The 21,266-nt window shown below is 51.2% G+C and overlaps 1 protein-coding gene across 1 annotated transcript; it reads left to right on the forward strand.

The window, feature by feature from the left end:
• Positions 1-1,359: 1,359 nt before the first annotated feature.
• On the forward strand, positions 1,360-11,513 carry LOC132246451 (maestro heat-like repeat family member 5). Its single transcript, XM_059719587.1, has 12 exons — positions 1,360-1,645; positions 2,182-2,681; positions 3,081-3,190; positions 3,532-3,654; positions 4,032-4,114; positions 4,491-4,596; positions 4,698-4,793; positions 5,310-5,417; positions 5,854-5,989; positions 6,328-6,428; positions 7,162-7,314; positions 7,548-11,513. The coding sequence occupies exons 2-12, from the start codon at positions 2,183-2,185 to the stop codon at positions 7,689-7,691; spliced, it is 1,659 nt and encodes a 552-aa protein (XP_059575570.1). The 5' UTR covers positions 1,360-1,645; position 2,182; the 3' UTR covers positions 7,692-11,513.
• Positions 11,514-21,266: the final 9,753 nt, after the last annotated feature.

Consider the following 21,266-nt stretch of genomic DNA (forward strand, 5'->3'; position numbering starts at 1 on the left):
GCCGGGGAACGGCAGTCAGTTGCAGTCGGCGGCCGGAGCGGTGCTGACGGCTGTTCTCCATCTGGAGAGGAGCGGGTAAGTGAGGGATGGGGAAAGCTGCCCCCTCTTCTGCCACAACATGAGGTGAGCAAGGCTTGCAGACAGGACTCAGCAACCCCTTCCTCAGGCAGCATCAGCCCTGTTCAGACCATCCCATACACACCATTAGCCGAGCCCTGTACCAGCCTGCTCTCAACCCTGCCACAACACACACCTAACACCCGAACCTTGACACAGGTGAAAGAGGGGAAGCACGGCAGTCAGTGTCCTGCCTCTACGAAATGTTGTCAACGTACGCTCAAGAGGTCTGACGTAGAGGGCCATGCCCCCCCTGGTTAAATAGGGCAGCCAAACATGAGCGCCACGCTAGGATCACACCTCAGATTACCAGGTTGTGGCTCCAAAGGATGCAGTTTCGTCTAGGAAATGTTTGTCTTCCTTCCTCCTTCTGCCTGTCACATCCTCAAACTCACCCATGAAACTATTAGCTAACAGCGTAGACAGCTCCTAACATTGCAACCCACAGAGGTGTCGCTCAATCCCCACCCTTCTTCACTGATCGCACTGAAGGATTCACTTCCTTCGTTGCCCCACAGTCAACAGATGCAACTATTTCAGACAAATCCATGAGAATGAAAGACACCTTTTGTTGTTAGTGATTTTCTTGGTGACCATCGCCGAGTCCCAGGAGAGCCTGTTCCAGAGGAGGATTTCTTTCCTGTCACCTTTCCCCTGCACAAGCAGCTGAGGATCAGGTAATGAGACAATGCACCCTGAGGCGCAGGTGCTTGTGAAGCTGGCATTGAAGCTGGTCTTTTCTGACTTCAGGTTGGGGATTACTAATGTTTTCTCCCAAGCGCGTGAGCAGTGCAGAGGAGCCCAAGTCACTCTGGAGGCCAAGCCCTGAATAGCACATGATAGGAATTGCTTGTGCTAATTTAACCTTGTCTGTGTATTTTATTTTTGATTCAGACCATCTCTGCCTGCCCTGGTGACTCCAGGCTGCCAAATCCTTCCTGCTCCAGGTCCCCCTATCCAGCCAGGACGGATGGCATCTGGCACCCCACCAGTGTAGAGGCAACAACAGTTGTTGGTTAAGGAGATATCGTGTTAGATATACTTAGGGTGCAAAACATGAGTACAGGCCTTGTCTGGAAAAAAGGAACTGGGTAAGAAAAGGTAGAGGGAGCGCGCCTTCTGAGAAGAGAGGCCAAGAGCAGCCATGAGGGGCAATGGACCTGTACAACTTTATCCAGTTTTGCCACTGAGGGCTGTAAGGGGAAATCAGGGAGGGGCAGTTATGCCTGGGAGACAGCAAGGGAAGGGGGAAGGGGGAGGGATGCAGGAGAAAGGGAAGTGTTTCATGTGTTTGTAGGGGAAGGGGCAGTGCACGACGGCATATTCCAACAAGTCTCCTAATACATGGCAGAGTCCCCTTCCAGGTACAAGACACATCCACCTAGCTGCATCTACTGAGGCGCCCAGCAGCTGCAGAGACTCCTGGGAGGCAGGACCCGTTGAGGCCAAGGACCACAGAATAAGGCGAGGAACCCAGCCAGAGGGACTGCGAGACTCTACCTAGCAGTCCGCCAGCCCTCCAGGGCAAGTGAGTGGTCTGCAGCCTGTCCCAGCCACCTTCCCATTTCTGGCCAGGGAGGAGCAGCTGTAGGCGGGAAACCATATCCCCAGAAGTGATGACATCTCCTCTGGGGCTCTCCAGCACCATCATCAGTGTGTTTGCAAACATCCCCAAGGAGTGGAGGTCCCAACACCTCCCTTGCCAGGGGCCATTCCCCCGGCCACGTGTCCCGGGGGGCCCAAATCTGTGGAGTTTCTGAGTGCTCACAGCACCCAGAAAAGGTGCCCTACTTCCCAGGATGTATCCTGAGTCCCAACGTTCAGTCCCCCTGACTTGAATGAGGAGAGCAGGCAAGGGCAGGAGGAGGGAGTTGTTAGTCCAAACTAACTGAAGGTCTCTGGTCCTGAGCCAACAGCTTGCAAACCTCTGACAGCCAAAAGCTGGCACCCAGTATTTAGGGGAAAGCATGGGATGTGGGGGAGTCACCCAGCTCGGGGAAGGGGCAGACAGACAAGTAGGGAGAGACAGCTTTGAACCCACACTCCTAACTGTTTCTGTGTCAGGATGGAGAGGCTGAGGCGGATTCTCAGAAAGAGGATGGCAAGAATGGCCCCGGGACAGGAGAAGGACAGGAAGAAGCCTGAGGAGGAGGAGCAGGGCGGCCACCACCAGGCAGAGGCTGCATCAAGGAAGGGCAGGTGGTGGCACTGTCTCGTGGGCTGGAGAAGAAGGGCACCTCCAGCAGCCACGGAAGAGCAGGGAGAGGAGCCAGTCAGGCCCCGATGGAGGTGGCCCAGGATACAGCTGGGCAGGCAGGGCCCAGCACTGCCAGAGACCCAGGCACAGCCCCCGCGCAGCTCCAGCCCCAAACACAGCAGCCAGGACCCCAGCGCTGAAGCCCAGCCGAAGGCCACTCCTCACGTGGCTTGGGAGGAGAAGCCAGGCTCCCCAGGGCAGGAGCTGCACAGGCCCTGGTTCAAGCTGGGCTCCAGCTCCTCCAGGGAGGACAGCGACAGCTCCCAGGAGGCTGTGGGCCTCCAGCAACATGCTGCCACCGCCAGAGGTGAGGTGACACCCAGACGTCCTGTGCAAACAGGGCAGTGACCCCTGAGTGCGGTGAGTCGCTCTGTGATGGGGCCGGGGGATCCCAGGCAGAGCAACAGCCTGAGTGACAGGAGGCCTCGCACCCCCAGTGTGGGCCACAGACATGGTCCTGGGTGGGAAGCGGGAAGAGGGAGCCTTGTACGTGAGGGTCCCCAAATCTCCCAGAGGGGCAGGCACCTCCCTGGGGTGCTGGGACAGGCGGGGCCTGAGGCAGTGCATGGAGAGGGGCCATATAGCACTTGGGCAGCCACGGGGCCATTTCCTGGGCTGCAGGAACGTGGACACACCTCTCCTCTGCATTGCCCCTCTGTTTCCCCTCAGCAGCAGCAGGCATCACAGTCTCTCCCTCTCCCTGCAGATACAGTCCTGCCCTTCTACAAGGCAGAGGAAGAGCAGAGGGAGGACTTCACCTACCTGGAGGAAGCCGCCCTCTCAGTCATCCTACGGCACCTCCAGAGCACGGACCAGGTAGGAACATCCCAGAGCTGGACCAGCACCAGCACCAGCCCGTCCACTCTCCCACCATGTGGCCCTCTGGGGAGGAGGAACCGAGTGAGCCACAGCCTTTGATGGGCACGTGCAGCCCACGTGGGCTGGGACCCTCGTCGGGGGTGCTTTTGTCCCAAACAACCTGGGGATCCCTCCCCACAGAGACCCCATCCCTGTGCCAGACCCCATTTGCCCAGGAGGAGATGTGGATTGAGAACGGGGGATACCACCAGATCTGAGCCCCACGCTCCCCTTGGGAGGGCAGGCAGGTTCCTGGCTATGAGCCGGCCTTTTCCCATTGTAACTTATGGTGTATGCAGACTGTGAATGAGGGGCTCACTTTCCTCCGTGCCGTCCCCACGCTGTGCCTGGCTACAATGAAGAGGGGCGAGGACACCCTAGAGCCGCCCTGCTGCAAAGCGGCACTTGTGGAGAGGATTGTGGTGAGTTCAAAAGAGCACTGGCTGCTTCGGGTCAGAAGTTAAGCAGCCAGGAGAGGATGTGTGAATGGGGACTGGAGTGAAGAGGAGAGGGCAGGTGTTGCTAGGTGTGTGGATAGGGGGTAGAGAAGCGGGACATTGTGGGGTGAATGAGTACAGGGTGGTAGGGGAATGAGAGGGCTGGAGGACAAATGTGGGAGCGGGTGGGGAAACCGGGTGACCAACAGGGTGTTCATGAGCATGTCGGAGGGAAGAGGAGAGCCGTGTTCAGTGAGGGCGGAGGAGAGAACTGGTAGGGGGGGCCCAGGTTGGCGGTGGCATCCAGGTGCCCCAGGAGCACTGTGAGGTCTCCTTCTCACGCTCCCCCATGCGTCTCTCAGGTGCTGATTGACAAGCTGTCCGACTGTGAAGAAGAGCCCAGCACCATCCTTCCTTACAGCATGGCTGTTGTTTGCATCCTCAGGTACTTGTTCACTTGCCCAGCTGCACTAACTGCAGCACTGCTCAGCTCCAGAGATTTCCCCTGGTTTGCCGACGAGATGGGAATATGTCCTTTCCCCAGGTTAGGTACTGAGTTTCCCTGTAAAGATGACACAAGGGCCTTCAGCAAAGGGCCGACAGTGTGGATACTGTTGGAGGGTCAAGGATCAGTGGGACGGGCAACAGAGGGGTCAGTGGGCCAACCCTGACCCTTGGGTGCTGGCACACTTCAGCCTTCCTTGAGGTTTCAATTCATATTGTCGCCTCTGGGTGCCTATTTCCCTGTCGAGACCTGCCCACATCAGAGCCAATGCCAGCCCCACAGAGCTCCATCCAGACAGGCTCCTCTTTCCTGACAGCAAACTGAAGCCAGCCCTGGAGCCAGCCCTGGAATCGCGCCTCCTCTACACCGCCCTCCACAAGACCTTCCTGATGGCCACAGGGCACAACAGCCAGCACATCCAGGTACCTCTTTCTCTCACCGCACAGTCCCACCAGCCATCCCCTGGCAGACATGGCACAGGACTTTCCAGCACTGACCCTCTTGGCTCTCTGTCTTCTTCCAGGGCATGCAGCGGATCAGCGTGGAGTACCTGGAGGCCACGCTGAGGTGTCTGCTGGCAACTGCCCCCAGCCTGGCCAGGCTGCAGTTCATCGGGCAGGTGAGCACCATGGGGAGAGGCTGGGTTTAGGATGGGGGCAGCTTCAATGACCTGTGCACTGCAGGAGCCGGTCCTCAGAGAAGAATCCCTGGCTCCTTCCTTGAGACAGGAGTCTGGTGCGAGTTCACCATGCCGATCCCTCAGGGATTACCCACAGAGTGGAGGATGCCCCTTTGGATTTGGCTTTGGAGCCTGGCACGGATACAGGATTTTGTCTCCTTCTTGTCATGCTGTCTATGTTCAGGGAGGAGAGGAGCAGCCCTGAGACAGAGTCTGGTCCCAACTTTAAGAGACAAAAACCATCCCTGAGATGCAGAGGGAGGGGTCGGGGCTGGGAAAGGGCGTTTGGGGGCAGGGCCGTGCTGGATGCAACAATCCCTTCTTACAGAGTTTGGCCCCCTGAGGCTGATGTTTTACCCTGGGCTTAAAGGGTCAGCACTCAGGCAGGGGTGGGGGTGGGGATCATTGGTACAACAGGAGCACGTGTCCACTGCCATGAACTTCTTCCACCCACAGCACTTGACCTTGTGGCTCCAGTTGGAAGATAAGAGGGACAGAGCCACAGCCATCAAGATCACCACCAGCCTGCTCTGCTTTGCAGTCTCCCTCCTCCCACAGTTTGAGGTAAATGAGCCTTGTGTCAGGTCCTGACTTTAGGCAGAGGCAGGGCTGGTGAAAAAGCCTGTGGGATAGCAGTGGCAGCGGTAAGTGCGGATTAGGAGAGAGGATCCCTGCATGGCAGAGTGAGGGCTGGGAACTGGCTGTGCTTGATTCAAGGGCTTGTGCTCCTGGCTAAGAGCCCCTGTCTCAGGAGAGGGCAGCAGCTGCCATAGAGTGCTCCAGGCAGATTCATGCCTGTCTCAGGAGCCCTGCTGCTCCTCCTGGAGCAACAAATGCAGGGAGTCCTCAGGGGGGCCCGCTCCTAGACCCTTGGCTCCCTGCTGTATGGCAGGCAGAGAGATTTATTTCTCAGGCTTCAGGAGATGCACACGGCCCAGAGAGCCTGAGGTGATTGCTGGTCAGACATAGATGGACTCCGCTGTCCTCTGCCTTTCCTTAGGACTCGCCCAAGGTGCCCCTGGTGGGTGACCTGGTGGCCCTGCTGGGTCTGTGCATCAGCGACCCAGTGGAGGAGATCAGCCGCCAGGCCAAGGAGGGCCTCTCCCACCTCTACAAGATCTTGATGCATCAGAAGGGTATGGAAACCTTGAGTCCAGCTGTGGGAATCACCTAAGAAAATCAGCCTGTCCAGGATCTGCAAGCTGGGAAGTTGACATAGGGGGAGAGTTCACGGAGACATGAGGGCAAAGTGGCCTCAGGGAGGGCAGGAGCAGTAGCCTTGAACTCAGGGGAGGGACTGTAGGGTGTTACGTAACCCTTGGGCTACAGCCTGGCTTCAGTGGGATCGGGAGGTTCCCCTCTTAGACATCATCTGTACCATGGCACCAATCCCAGGGTCTGCAGTTCAGAGCGCTCACATGTTTTCAGTTCTGAAGCCAGAACAGCAGCTCTGACCAGCCTCTCTCTGTCCTAGGGCAAGACATCCAAGAGGCACAGGAGCTGTGGCCCATCAGCCAGCACCAGCACCACCTACACCGAATCCTCCTCTACATCGATCTGGCCACAATGGGAGAGGTAAGGATGCTCTGCCCATTCTGTACACCAGCTCAGGGGATGGGGCTGTGTTCCCCTGGAATACCTGCCTCCTGCCTTCAGGAGGAAGGCTCTACCTTCAGCCCACAGCACCCTCTGTCAGGCTTAGAGCGAGGAGCAAGGGTGCATGGTTGTATGTCCGAGTCCTAGCCACGTCCATGGTTTGTATGTCTTGCATGGTGTCATGCTGACGTGGCCCAAGGACAATCCCCTGGGAGGGAAGTTACTGCAGGACCCCACTGTCCCTCCCTGACTGACACTGGAGGTCCTGAGCTGGGCAGCTCTGACCTGGGGCTGGCAAGCAGCCAGCACACACCCACCATTGCTCCAACAGATCCTTGCAGGAAGTCCCATTCTGTGCAGAAGCGCAGACAAGCTGTGCTCTTCTCTCCACAGTTAAAAAGCAGAACCACCCTCCCCTTGGGTTTCAGTAGGCAGCACTGTGAGCTTCCATCCCAGGCTACTTGACAGCCCCATGTGAAAGGCAGGGAGAAGGCCAGGGCAGGAGAGGGGAACAAGACCTGAGTCCTCCTCTCCTTATCTGGACTTTGCATCCGCTGAGAGATTTGAAAGGCCGTCGAGCAGAGTGACCTGCCATGGCTCCAGCCAGGCTCTCATCCTCCCCACAGCCCATCAAAAGGGCAACGCATTCCAGTTCCTTGACGGGGAGCCTGGCTCTGGGATGCAACAATGCCTTGTGTCCTGTGGGTTTCAGGCCTTCAGGAAGATCCTCTCCGAAGACCAGAGGAGAGCATTTGCACAGAGGGCACTGCTGGGGATCCACCATGTCATGCTGCACGTGAGCCAGGCCGGGGTGGTTCTGCTCTATGCCATCCTGGGGCAATCTGGTCACCTGACGGAGGCAGAGGTGAGCAGCATGGTTGGATTCAGGAAATGAGTGGCAGGACACACTCTCTCACTTCTAGCCAAGGAGAGGGTGATTTCTGGGTAGGGAAGCTAAAGACGGTGTGTGTTTGGTGGGGGACAACGCGTCTGGTAGACATGTCTTTGGGCTGGTTTGGGATTGTGCTGGCTCCAATGTCATTACCTGACTGTCCCTGGTGGCCCTGGAGTCCCTGACTGGTTTCTGTACCCTTGCAGGAGAAGGAAATTCCCGTCAGGGTACTGAGGAAGCTCCTAATCCTGAAATGCTTCCAACAGCTGCCCAAAGAGCTGCAGAGGCACAGTCATCTGGAGAGTGCCTCGAGGATCCCCATCTCTCCGCAGCAGCGCCATCCATCCTGATGCAAGCAAAGGCTGGGTGTGAGGCCATGGATGCCAACTGCGAGGCATGGGACACGGTGTAGGGGAGGTCGGAGCCGTGTATATAAGCCCTAGGTATCAGCGTGTGGCAGGGCACTGCTAGTGCCTGCCACTTTAAGGGCTGGGTCAGGCATCCAGCAAGTGCCTGATGGCAGCAGTCATTTTGACAACTTTGTATATAAAGGCTGCAGTCTGCTGCTGCCAGCCGAGGCAGAAACATTGCCTCGCTGAGCTGCAGCAGGAACAACCAGGAGGTAAGGGAAAGAGCTTATGGGGATGGCTAGGAGGCTCTTGGTCCTGGGCACGACCGAAAACTGCACCCTGCCGGGAATGGGTGGCCTGGTGGGGCTCCTAGTGGCGTGGGAGCCCCCAGGAAATGCCAGGCCAGTTACCACCCCGGTGAAAGGCGGGTCGGGGCGCCTTAATAACCCCAGCTCCCACAACCAGGTGGGTAACCCCATAGTAGGCCTGAGACGGCGGACCCCTGTGAGAGAGCGGACTAGATGCTCACAATCCTGACTTGAGGCACCCTCAACTGGTCAGTGCTGGGGCCAGGACCAGAAGGGTCAAAAGGGCCAGGGGCCCACTGTGAGGGACGCCCAGAGCCAAGGGCCTGGGGTTTCTAACTGGCCTTGGAGGGGAGGCCAGGGCCTGTGTGGCCAAAGGTCCCGGGGTGTGGGGCACACCTGAGAGGGGGAAGAGTGCAGGGAGGTAGACAGCCCAGAATGAGGGCGGAGTAGGCCGCCTGATTGGAAGGAGCCAGTTGGGGTCCAGACTGGAGGATTATGGGGCCCAGGATGGGGCCAAAGATGCTAAGAACTGGGATGCCAGCTGTGAGACATGAGCTGCAGCATAGGGGAGGATTTGGAGCTGCAGATAACATCCCCAGGCATTCGGGCAAGAAATGGACAGCCTACCTCTTAATTAAGACCATCCTTTTGTATTGCCACGGTGTGGCAGGAAAGAGAGGCGGGCGCTTAGCCCGGAAAAACTTGGGCAGGAAGGGCCTCCTTTTACACAGTGCAAGTAAATGGGCAGCTTCCTGCCATGTTCTCATCTTTCACCTGTATCATCAAGGTTGTGGCAGGTGAGGGAGGCGGGCGGTTAGCCCTGAGACAAGTGGGTGGGTCAACGATTTGACCGGCCCCAGGATGCCCACTTGTTACTAGTGGACAGGAGGATTAAGGTTCAACCAGACTGACCAGCAGCACTGGTGTTGCGGGGGACTCCTGCTTGGGACACCCCTCTGAATTTGGTTGGTGTTTGTGAGAGACGCACTGAAATTAGATTAAGGGTTCAAAAACATAAAAGGGACTGCTTTAGGACTAAGAGGAACATGAGAATAAAGAGATTAAAGAATGATAATGACAAGGCAGGTAAACAATGGGAAGCACACGCAATAATACCGATGCAGTACTTTACTAAATATCACAATCAGCTGGAAGGCCCAAATGAAATAACAGGAAAATGGAAAATGGCATCAAGGAAGCAGACAGTTAAGAACAGGGCAGATAATTATGGCATCCAGAGGATGAAACGAGTCTGTCAATCCAAGGTGGTTCAAATAGTTTGGAAGGTCACCTGGGACTGGGTTGTTCAGCACTATTGCCTCTCACCCTCCATGTGGAGCAGAGATTACACTCACCAGTCTCTTCGAATCAGATGCAGCCAGGCACAGCTCTCCCACAACTCCAATCATAGCACCTTTGCCAGTGTAGTGAGAGAACAGCTGCTGATGAGTCAGGCAGTTGTGTGAACTACCCGAGGCCAAAGTACCCTTTATAGAACCTACCTGTACGGCATGTATCAAGAATGGAATCACCTTACTACGTCTTAGAGCTCATCATGTTGTGAGAAACTGGTTATCAACTTTCAATATTGAGATTGGGCGGTAGGCTCCACATATTAAACCTTTCTTTCACTTCTTGAGTAGACAAATAGATAAAGCTGTTCTTGCTTCTCTAGACAGAATTCCATTTTCAACTATTTCACTGTACATAGTTTATAATAATTGTTGCCAGACTTTTCCGGAAAGTTTTCTAAAATTCAGATGGAAAACTGCCAGAGCTTTCCCCTCTCTAAGAAATGCAGCACCTCCGTAACTTTCTGTAACGTGATCTCCTTCTCTAGTTCAATTGCTTGACATATTCAAATCTACGTCATATAGCTTCTAATCTAATACTGTATTATCATTGGAGGTAATTATTGCAGAGATCTGCTATTTGATGCCTCTGCCTAAAGTCTTCTAGCCAATAACTTACCTGCCTTGTCACGCCACTCATAGTCATGTTCACTCTCTTGACCTGACATGCAATCCCATGTCAAAATGTTTATGTATCATCACAAGAGACTTATTCTGTCTGTCTGGAGCACTCTGATTAGTTGTCTTGGCAGCCAATCGCAATGCTGAAACTGAAACAACCAAAAGTGCAGACAGAATAAGACCATTTCAGACAGATATGTAAACAACTTAGAGGTAGAACGAAGCACTGGGGCGCTCTGCTGTGGAGTGGGTAGGGTCCGATGAGGGCACGGGGGTGAGGGGGCAGGGTTGAGAGGTGGGGAAATAAAGCAGTGAGGGGCCCGTTCCCTTTTTTCCCCTCCAGAACCTGCCTGCCTCTCCTGCAGCCAGAGGGAGAGCTGCCAGTGGGATCTGAGCTGCTGGGGGCCTCCAGTGCTTCCCTGCATGGTGATGGTGCCCCACAGGACTGCCGGGCCGGGTGTCAGCGGGTGGGTGCTGCCCATGCAGTGCCGCCACCACAGCGGGAAGCACTGGAGTTCCCTGCAGCTCAGGGGCTGCATGAACCACTGGCAGCTCACTCCTCAGCCACGGGAGATGCAGGCAGGGACCGGGAGGAAAAAAAATGAAGATCAGGCCCCTCACTGTTTTTGTGGGGTTTTTTACTTGGCAGAGCCTGCCTGCATGAGTTGCCACTGGGTCTTACAGCCCCTGAGCTGTAGGAGGGCCTTGTACTTCCCGCAGCGGTGGCAGACCCCCACTGGGCCGGCTGGGCAGGGTGCTAGCTGCTCGGGTGCAGCCCCAGCTCTCAGGCAGTATCTGCCAGAACCAACGGTGCATGCGGCGCTGGAAGCCTGGGTGTTTTCAGGGAAACTCAGGCTTGGTGGGCTTCCAGCACCCCGTGCACCGTCCCTGCCACCTTCCCAGCACCTGGAACCACCCGGGAATGGGCTGGCTGCCCCGGGATGGTAGTGGGATGGCAGCTGGGTGTGATGGCAGCCAGAGAAGGTGTCAGGGATGGGGTACGGGGCAGTGAATACCCACCAAGCCCAAGCTTCCTCCAGCACCCTCAGGCTGCCAGCACCCCCAGGCTGCCAGCACCCCATGTACCATCCCCATCGCCTCCTCCAGATAGGGCCCTTGTACATGTGAGGAATAGCGCTGTAATATGTTACGAAGAAAACTAATACACATGGGATGTGTTTTACTTTGCTATGTAAAAACTCATTTAAATCTTAACATGCCACCGAACCTGTACATCATTACACATTTAAATGGTTAAAAATGGGCAACGAAGCCACTTAAATGGGCTATTTCCTCACATATCCAAGAGCTGTTAGTCACGTATACAAGGGCCCTCTTATTCTATGACTGTAACCAAGTCACAAGGTCAAACTTTTGACAAAATATGTGCTTGTATTCCTAAGCCTGTGTTTACACATGGACAGCTTTATGTAGCCATTTGAAGGGTGAGAATTTTTGATTCTGTTAAAGTATTCGGTCAATCACTATCCTAAAATCCTGTATTTAAAGTAATAATTTTGCAATAAAAATGTAATCACAAATGTTTTGTTGTTTTCATCTAGTTTTGAATTATTATTATTTTAATTTACATCCTTGGGGATCTTACTGCAATATTTAAACAGAAGTAAAACTCTAGATTCCTTTCATGTCATCACAGAAATACACCAAAGAAACCACACCAAAGCAAGTAACACATGCGCTGCGGGGGCCCAGGTGCTTCCCTCGGCAGCAGCGATTCCCCTGCAGCCACCCGGCTGGGAGCTAGGCGCACTGGTGCAGCCCCAGCTCACAAGCAGCACCCACTGGATCCAAGGGTGCACGGGGCGCCGGAAGCCTAGCCATGCTCAGGGAAGCTCGGCTTTGGTGGTATTCCAGTGCCCCATGCACCGTCCCCGCCAGTAATAGATGGCAGTAGACTATCGATTCTTGGCAGTCAGTCACAATGGTTAATGACAGGCAGAATAAGCAGGGCATTATAATAGAAAATTTTAAAATGATGGAATAAGAAGATTTCAGGAAAGAAAATTTAAGAAGTCTGGAAGACTTCGAAGTCCATCTAGTGAACGTGAATATGACAGAATGCGAAACAGGCAAGCAAGAGAAAAAGGAATTGGCTGAAGAAAGAAAACAACCTTTCGAAGCTGACTGAAGAAATCATTTAGCAGTACTTGGTCAAAGGATTACTAAAAATCCTGTATTTAAAGAAATACTTTTGCAATAAAAATTTAAGTGTGAATGTTTTGCGGTTTTCAGCTAGTTGGAGTTCTATTGTGCTTTTCTGAGGGATCTAAATATATTTTCATTTTGTGGAACTAGTTTATGTGCTCTTTCATGATGTGAAATATCTTGCTCTGCTGCAAATAACATTTGAGACCTGTCTTTTGCCCTTTCATTAGCACACTTTATCTATTTCCCCCTAAAAAGTAGCTTTTCAAGGTTCCCTAACCAGTCACAGCAGATGACATGTAATGCCTGTTGTCTTCAGTAAACTATGCGATCGATTTCTCCATTGCTCACAGAATTTAGTATCTTTAAGCAATGAAGTATGAAGCTTCCAGCTTCCCTTGTTCTTAATACAATGATTTAAATCCATTGCTATTATAATGGGAGCTGGGTCAGAAATTAAGATGTGTTGTGTTTCTGCACCTAAACAAGCAGGAACCAGAGACTGGGTATGAGAAAAATAATCAATCCTGAAGTACGATAAGTGAACTGGTGAGAAACAGGTCTAGCCTCTCACCTCTGGGTTGGTGAAGCCTCCAGATATCTACCAATCCTAGGTCTTTTTAATAAATAAGAGGGCTTGTTTTCAGTTTTCTGATAGACTCTGTTAACAGTAACTGAGTTTTCAAGCACCGTATCCAATACGCAGTTCCAATCACCACCCAAAAGATTGGACTTTGTTGCTGACATATTGGTACTGTATGACAAAAAGATAGCATCTCCACTACTCTTACCTCCCCTCAGAATCGCCCCATTTGTTAATGAATGTGAAAGCAATTAGTTTGTGAACGAATATAGCTGTACCTCTGCTTCAAGAATTGTGTGAAGAGTGGGATACAGCTTTTCAAAGCATTTCTAGTAAGAAAAGCAATCCGACTGTCCAGAGATGGTAATGGTCTGAGCACTTTCGTCCCTTCGGTGGGCTCATTCAATGCTCTCCCATTGCATGACATGACAGTCATTGTCATTAGTTATCCCCATTGTACATTGAATGAAGTTGCCAAGCTCCTGGGGACAAAGAGGGACAAGACATAAGAAAGACAAGACGTAACAAAGAAACCCCCAGAGCAATATCTCACTGCTTGGTCACATCCAGGTCCCTGATGGCTTCAACTAACACGACCACACTCACCGCTCCACACGCTAAATAGTTACAACAGATTGTTATTGCACCATCGACCATGTGTTAATATTACTAATTTCACTAAGGTACGAAAATCCACTAACCAAAGCAGTAAGGCAAGCGGTAATAATGTCATGTCATGTCATGTCATGTCATATACTTCCCTGAATGCCTGTGCTGAAATGTCTAGAGGTAAAAACAATGTTACTATATAGCCAACCTCTTGAGCACCTCAGCCTTCAGGAAACAACAATCTATCTCCTAACTGCTAAAAGATTTAAAGTGGCCTTCGCTATACGTATAACTGGCTAATGACAACTAATTAAAGAGTCCTTGTATAATTAAAATGAAGATATTATGGATTTGGCTTCTTCTCAGGTAATTAGCCCAAGAGTTGTCCTGTTCAGTAACAGGGGTTGTGAAGGCTTCCCAGACGGAGGGGCAGCTGCCTGCTCTGCGGCCTCACAAAACGGAGGGGACGCTGCCTCTCAGCATCACACAAAATGGAGGGGAAGCTGTCCCTCACAAGCCAGGGAGGCTTGCCTGGTCCACGCGGCAGTGTGACGGGAATGCAGCACAGGAGCCCAACAACTTTGCTGCCTGGGACACGCAGGGGAGAACGGTGATGATGATGCCATCGAGGAGCGCTCTGCAGAGGGGTCGGCAAAACGACCCTGCGGGCGACGGGGTTGAGGAGTACCAACCCTCTCTCAGTGAGTATGGACTCCCCCTGGGAAAGGGTAAACCCCAGGTACTTACCTGGGGCTTGCATGGAGGCGCAGACCAGCTGCTGGTGTTTCCTGTGGTAAGTCTGAGCTGCGGTGCGAATGGAAGGACGCTGCTTGATCTTTGATTCGACCAACTAAATAGTTGGAAAAACTGTTCTTTGCAAGCTTTCGGGCACAAACACCCTTCTTCAGGCATAGGGACAATCTGCTGGCGCTTTGTGTTCTCCATGGTGGAAAAGAAGTCAATATGCAAACTGCAGGTCTGTGAATATGCGAATATGTGGCAGCGAGGATCAGAAGGGATGGGGGACAATAAGTGTGAGACAAATAGGTGGCGGGGGGGATGGGAAATGGTGAACTGGTGCTCAGTTGTAGCTGGCAAAATGCAAGTTTCCCCAAGTAGCTTGTGCACAGGGAAAAGAGGGATTAATTGTGTTTCAAACCAGCGCTGTAGAGATACGCCTAGGTGTTCGGTAGGTAACGGGCCTGCAAGCAACAAGGAGCTCATTTGCCAATGCTGCCACATCAAGTGGACTTCAGCCACCACCTAACTGCACGTAAGAGTCTTCCCACCAGGGATCCTGATTTTCTCGGATTTAAAAAAATCCCAATTTTCAGCTAAAAAAAAGTAACTCCAAATCTACATTTTTCCATGATTAAAATGCAACACCACTGTGTACACATCTCTATATTAGTGGTGTTGCATTTAAATGATGGAAAAATGTGGATTTGGAGTTCCTTTTTTTAAACTGAAAATTGGGGATGTTTTGTAAATCAGAGAAAACTAGGATCCCTGCTCCTCGCTGTTTCTTGTGCCTGGGAGGCACCTGAGAGAAGGGCAGGGCAGTGAAAAAAGACCCTTTTGAAAATGGAGATGCTAGAGGCAAACGGAGACTGAGAGAGAAAGGCAGCAGGGGAGGAAGCTGAGAGCACAAGTGAGAAGCCAGCAGGGATGTTTCCTGAAAGAGACTGCCTGCAAGGTAGCCAGGTGTTTGGGGCCCAAGGGTTCACCCGGTGTATTGTAGCTGACCAGTACACACTGCTTTCTCTTTAAAGCAAAGAAGAAGAAGAGCCGCTTGCTTTGGGTGCGCTCCGTCCCCTTGAAGAGGGAAAGTCCCCTCCCAGAGTTAAGCCAGAAGGTACGGGAGCCAGAGAGAAGAAATTGGGGGGGTTCAGGACCCAAAAGGCGAGGGTGCCAAAAAAAGGAATGGACTGGTAGCACCAAGCAGAGGGTTGTTTCTGGTCTTGAATCACTGAGGGGACAAAGACCCCTTGGGAAAATTAGGTGATTTGTTTTAAAGGAGCCCTGAGGATTTCATCCCAGAGGTTAGCTGTTAGGGGTGTACGAAGCAGGCCGTATTTGATTTGGATTTGCATTCGGCCTGATTCAGGGGACACTGATTCGATTTGTTGATTTGGATCATTGTCCCGATTTGATTTGGCTGAACCCAAATCTGCAGATTCAGTGCTGATTTGGAGAATCAGCGATTCAGCCATAGACACAGCTTTAAATGTTTTTTCTACATAGCTCGAGGTACCAGGCACGGCTTGTGAACGCCGAGATGGTGGGGCAGATGGGGCGTCCCACAGGAGCGTGGGGGAGGGTGGCCCGCGTGCTCAGCGGCGGACCTGGAAGTGGACCAGAAGTATTTCCGGGTCCGCCGCCAAGCACGTGGGGGACCCCTCTCCCCCGCATCTCCCAGTTCGGTGAGCAGCTGCAAGTAGACCCCGGGTGCCCCCCCAACCCAGGAGGCACTAGTTGTCAAGCCAGGGGGTAGGGGGGGTCACTTGCACGCTCTGCGGCAGACCTGGAAGTGAACCGAAAGTGCTTCTTGTCCACTTCCGGGTGCACCGCTGAGCATGCTGGGGACCCCCCTGCGCTCCCGTGGGATGCTCCGTCAGCCCCACCATCCCGATGTTCACGAGCCACCTGGTACCTTGAGGTATGTAGAAAAAATATATAAAGCTGTGTCTATGTCCGAATCATCGACTCTCACCTGCCCCCACCCTGCACACAAATCTGGGAGCATGTGTCCCCCATACCCCTCTGGGAGTGTGCACAGATGTGGGGAGCCAGCTCCACCCTGCCTCCTGGATGAGCTGCCTGCAGCCCCAGCCCGCTCCCCATCCCGGCCCCGGAGCCACGCGGTCCAGCCCCAAACCCTGCATACCACCTGGGCTGGGCTGGAGCTCTCCAGAAAAGTTTGAGGGTGGAGGGAGGCTCCGCAAGTTATTTTCCCTCCATGTTATCCAGGGAATCTCCAGTGTATAATACTCGACCACTCCTTGGAACAGGCAAAAACCTTTGTCTCTCCATTCTGCAAGACGTGTGCTCAACACTGGGCTTCTGATGAGTGCTCTCTACACTGTGACCCCTTCCCATCCTGTCATTCATGAATTCTTTTCTGCGCATTGGCCACATTCGGGAGATGTCGAGGGTGTCGCCAATCTCCCATCCCAGCCTTGCCTACAGCTTGGTGGTCAGGGCTTAGCTCACTGTTGTGGGAAGTAGGAAATGGAGGGTGCAATCTTTCCAGTCTGAGGGGGACCTCGAGTTCAGGTTTCCAACTTCCTGAGAGAGTGCTCTAACCACTAAGCTTATGCAAAAGGTGGACATGACTGCAGCTTCCCCTCAGAGGTAGGCTCCTTTTAGTGCCAGACATACCACCCTGAGTCAGGCACCTGGGCTCTGAGGAGGAGCAGGATTTCAGAGACAACCCTCTGGTTCCTGTTGTCTAGGTCTAGGCACCTTTATGCCCAGGTGTCCTCAGACAGAAAGTTGGGTTATTTTGAAGGCGGCATCCTGCTTCCCAGCGTTTGGGCAGAGAGATGGGAACGCTTGCCACATTTGTAGAATTTTCCCGAGATCTCTCCCTGATTGATGAAGGAAGGAGGAGATTTTACTCATGTGCACAGCAAGAAGGTCAGCTACCTGTGCAACAGTATCTCCCCCTTCCCTGTGCTCAGGGAAAGGCCAGGGTGGGGACGGGGATGACGGTGAAGGAGAAGGTCTCCGGGTAGCTGTCGATATGGTGAGTGACTACAAAACTTCATAAACCTGAGGGTTTATCCAGTTACTTCTGTTGCCAATTTTCAGTGTACATGAAAGCACCCCTTCTTTAAAGCAGTGCTGATGTGATTATATTGGAGGAGTAATGCCAGGACGTGAGGCAAGGCATAACATTGGGTTTTCTATAAGAAAGGCTCCAGGGAGCCAGAAAATAGGATTGCAGCTCACTCACTGTGGGAAATGTCTCCCGCCACATTCTGTATGAACAGGGGCATCAACTTGGCCACCTGATTTACTCAGACTTTCCTCAGTTTAAAACACATGGAAACAAGAACACGTAATGGAGTCAAAATGATTTCAAATTTAGGAGATAGCTGCTTTGGTTACATTATAATAACCAATATAAAGACAATAAGTTCTAAGCAATATAAAGGCAAAAGACAATAACATCATAGAAGAGGGGCCAGCAACATATTCAGATTCAGTCTGCAGAACCACTGGCAGTGGAGAGCTCTGCCTGTGCCTGCACCTGCCCCCATGTCAAGGTCAGGCAGCAAGGGGTTGTGCAAGAGCTGGGCAGTTTCTAGCTGCACCCGGGCCTCTGCCACTTATCGCCACCACCGTCCCTCAGTTGTAGCATAGGCAAAGCTTTCAGCCAGTGGGAAGCTGCACTCTCCCCCCCAGCCAGAGGGTAGGGGGCTGAGAGAAGCAGTGGCAGTGGCACAGGCACAGCTCCTAGATGCCTGACCCTGGCTTGGGCTCAGGAAAAACTCCTCACTGCCAATGTGCTGCTAAAGGCACTCGGTCCACACCAGACTGGAGCCGTATGGTTGTGGCCACTGTATTAGGAGACTTTTCTTAGAAGCCATTGCATTCAAAAATCTCTCATTTCAAATTTGCAAAATTTCAAAAAACTTGAGAAATATTATCTTTTATCCTCACTACAACAAGGTTGTAGGTCTTCCTATATTGTTTCAAAGTGCCCTCCAGTTAAGGAGAGGTACATTGGCCATAAAAGAGAACGCTGTTGGTTACATTGTTTTTGATAAGGTAGAGGAAGGGGTGGTCAGCCTTAAACTCATAAGGCATCCCAGGACTTGTATAAATTATTTCAACCCCTGTAGCAGCAGCTGCTTCAGTGCCCTCTTCATTAACATCCACGTAAGATTTATGGATGGCTTTGGACACAGCCAGATCACGGTTTCCGTTCATTCCTGATAAATCAGCCTTTGAAGTGTCAAACAAATCGAGCATCCCCATAGCCTGCAGAGTTTTCCCAAGGTCATAGCTTTCCTGAATCTTGAATCGGGGCAGGTACACATTCACGTTTTGTTTATGCATCTCCGTCATTGTGGTCCACTCTACAAATTTTTTATAGGTGAGTGCGCTGTCAAGCTACAGGGGCAAAAACAGGAGAATAGAAAACTTAGGATGAAAAAACAAAGAGACCAAAGAGCTGAATTTGTGCAAGTGGAGTGAATCTGGTTTTCAATTTCATGTTTAATATGCTTATTTAATTACAAAAAACAAATGGATTACCAGAACACAGCTCATAATCAAATGAAGAATGGGAAGTAGGACCATTTCCAAATATATTTTAATCTTTTCCTGTGTCTTTTGAGATAAAGATATCAAATTGTATTTGAAATGTGGGAAATATCTAACCAGCACAATTGATGCTCAATCCTGCCACACTCCCAAAGTAACATTTTTTAGATTGTCACTAAAAAGTCATATTTTCAGGATTCATTGTTGAATTTTTTTTAAATCCCCAAAGTTTTATTCATTAGCAATTTACCATGTATATTTTGTCTAAGGAAATGAAATAGAATGTTCTCGGTCTAATAACGGGCATCTTCAAAATCCACAGTAAATGGGAGAAAATATAAAGAACCTTTACTATTGCCTTTTCTTCTGTCTGTACTGCCCAGGTAATTGAAGATGAGCAAAGATATCAGTGCATTCATAGGCAGCGTATATAAGCCTTTTATACACACCCTCAGAGATCAGAGGATTTACCTGTTCCAGGCCAGCGGAGTTATCCTTGATATCTTTTGGTAAAAAAATGAACATACTCAGTTCTCCTTCTCCTTTTTTACCGTAGGGGAGTTTGAGCACTTGAATCTCAGGTTCCTCTATGATGGCCAGATTGTAGTAGCCATTCTGAAACATCATCTGCACATTCTTGGTCCGATTCTGTAATATGAAGAACAGACACGAAGAGAAGCAGAAAGCACAGACATTCCCCTATCCAGAATCTGTGTACTGGAAGTCACACAGTCAAACTGGGTCTAGGATCTGTTTCTGGCCTAGGATGAAATTCTCCACAGGTAGCCAGCCCCTGTTCTATCTGTCGGCTTTCTGGACCTGAACAGTGGCATGTTGTGTTCCTCCCTTTCAGCCCCTCTCACATCAAGTTCATTATAACTCTTCTTTTCATTCTACAGAGGACAATATCGACTTTTTTCCGACTTATGGGTTAGGATAGAATTTCCCTCAACCCCATCATGCATTTGTTTTGACATCTCAAATGAGGACATTTTGTTTTAAAGAACACCAGAGAAAAACATCCATTTGTTAAGGAGAAGAATTAAGTTAAAATCCCCTGGATATAGTTACGTTCCTCATTTTGGAACCCAACATTATAAAAGCCAGAATAGCGCCATGCCAGAATCCTGTTTTATAGATTTGGATTGCTTCAGGCTCAAGAACAGAACATGAACGCAACTTCTTATCAGGTGTGTCCTGATACCTCTAGGACACATTTTATGCAGACTGAGATAAGAAGTCATTAAACACGTTGCCTTTTCCACATTGAGCAATTTTAATTCCTTTTCCCCAATCAGTAATGGACCTACACTTCCTTTGGTCCTTGACATCTAACTTCAAAGGGTGCTTGTGGGTCTCGTAGTAGCTGTATTACAGTGCCTTGGTCTGCCCGGGTTTTTCCTTTATTGCCATCTGTAGTATTGTAGCTACGCTTCCACATTTTGAGAGATTCCTTGTTAAGTTTCAAGTCACAAAAGCATTTGCTGTTTAGCCAAGCCAGTCCGTTGATGTGATTCTTAACCTTCCTCACACAGGGATGACATATCCTCGTGCCCTTAATATTCCCTCAAAGGTACAACCAAATTCCCCGATTCCTTTTTTCTTTAAATGTACTGTCCCTGGGATCCTGGCCACCAGTTGTTTGAGGTTTTGCATGCCCGTGCTAACCTTTACTACTTATTTGTACTCTTGTCATGCCTAAAGCCATACTTATGGTCAAAGACCCTACTGGGGAAAGCACTGTATAAATCCAGAGCATTCCCCACAAAACAGCTTCACCTTCACAGAGGGCTACTGGATTGTAGGCATTGCACTTGCAGTGTTTGGCAAGCCCTAAACCTGCTGGGTATCTTGAGTTTACCATCAATCCCTGACCATTGCAAGGTCAAACTATCATCACCATGAAATCAGCAGCAGTATCAGGCCCTGCCCTGGATTTACCAGCCCTCTTTCAGAGCCAGTGAAGAGAGGGGGGATGCAAAGGGAGGGGAGAAAGCCAGGCTGAGCAGGCGTCTTTCTGCTCACCTCTGGCACCCAGCAGCCCAACATCCCAGTGTCCCCTCTCCCCACACACGCACCTCTTTGGAAAACAGCTGTCTCCCATTGCTAGCAGACAGGTATCTGTGAGCTCAGAGAGCAGCAATCTCCTCTGCTGCCAAAAGGCAAAGTTCAACCCCTGTTCTTGGTGCATGAGGAGGTAAAGGGGTTGTCTCAGCTGAATGGAAAGGAATTTGCCTTGACCTTTTTGTTGAATAAAGAACCCAACACATGCAAGCTGTAGAAAACCACACATGGAAATGATGCATTAAGGAAGCAAATCAAATGGTTGCCTTTCAACCTAAATGTACAGCCCTGTGTGTATACATCGTGCTACTGTCTGTAGTCAATGATCTCCGAGCCAGAAAACTGTTTCATTTAGTGCACAGGTAAGTTTGGTGTTCTCAGACTTCCAGAAGCATGACTTTGGATGGTCCAACATCTTCTCATACTTTTGCTGTTGGTGGGAAAGGAGGTGTTATAACTAGTAAAAACCAAATGAAAGAACCTTATTTAGACTTCAAAGTGGTACGTGTCCAGCCAGCATGCACCTCTGAATGCTCACCAGTTTTCTACGCTTGCTTGCAGTGCTACTATCCAGAGTAAATCACTCGACGCTTCTTTG

This window comes from Alligator mississippiensis, chromosome 16, assembly GCF_030867095.1.
Source record: "Alligator mississippiensis isolate rAllMis1 chromosome 16, rAllMis1, whole genome shotgun sequence".
Classification (NCBI taxonomy): Eukaryota; Metazoa; Chordata; order Crocodylia; family Alligatoridae; genus Alligator; species Alligator mississippiensis.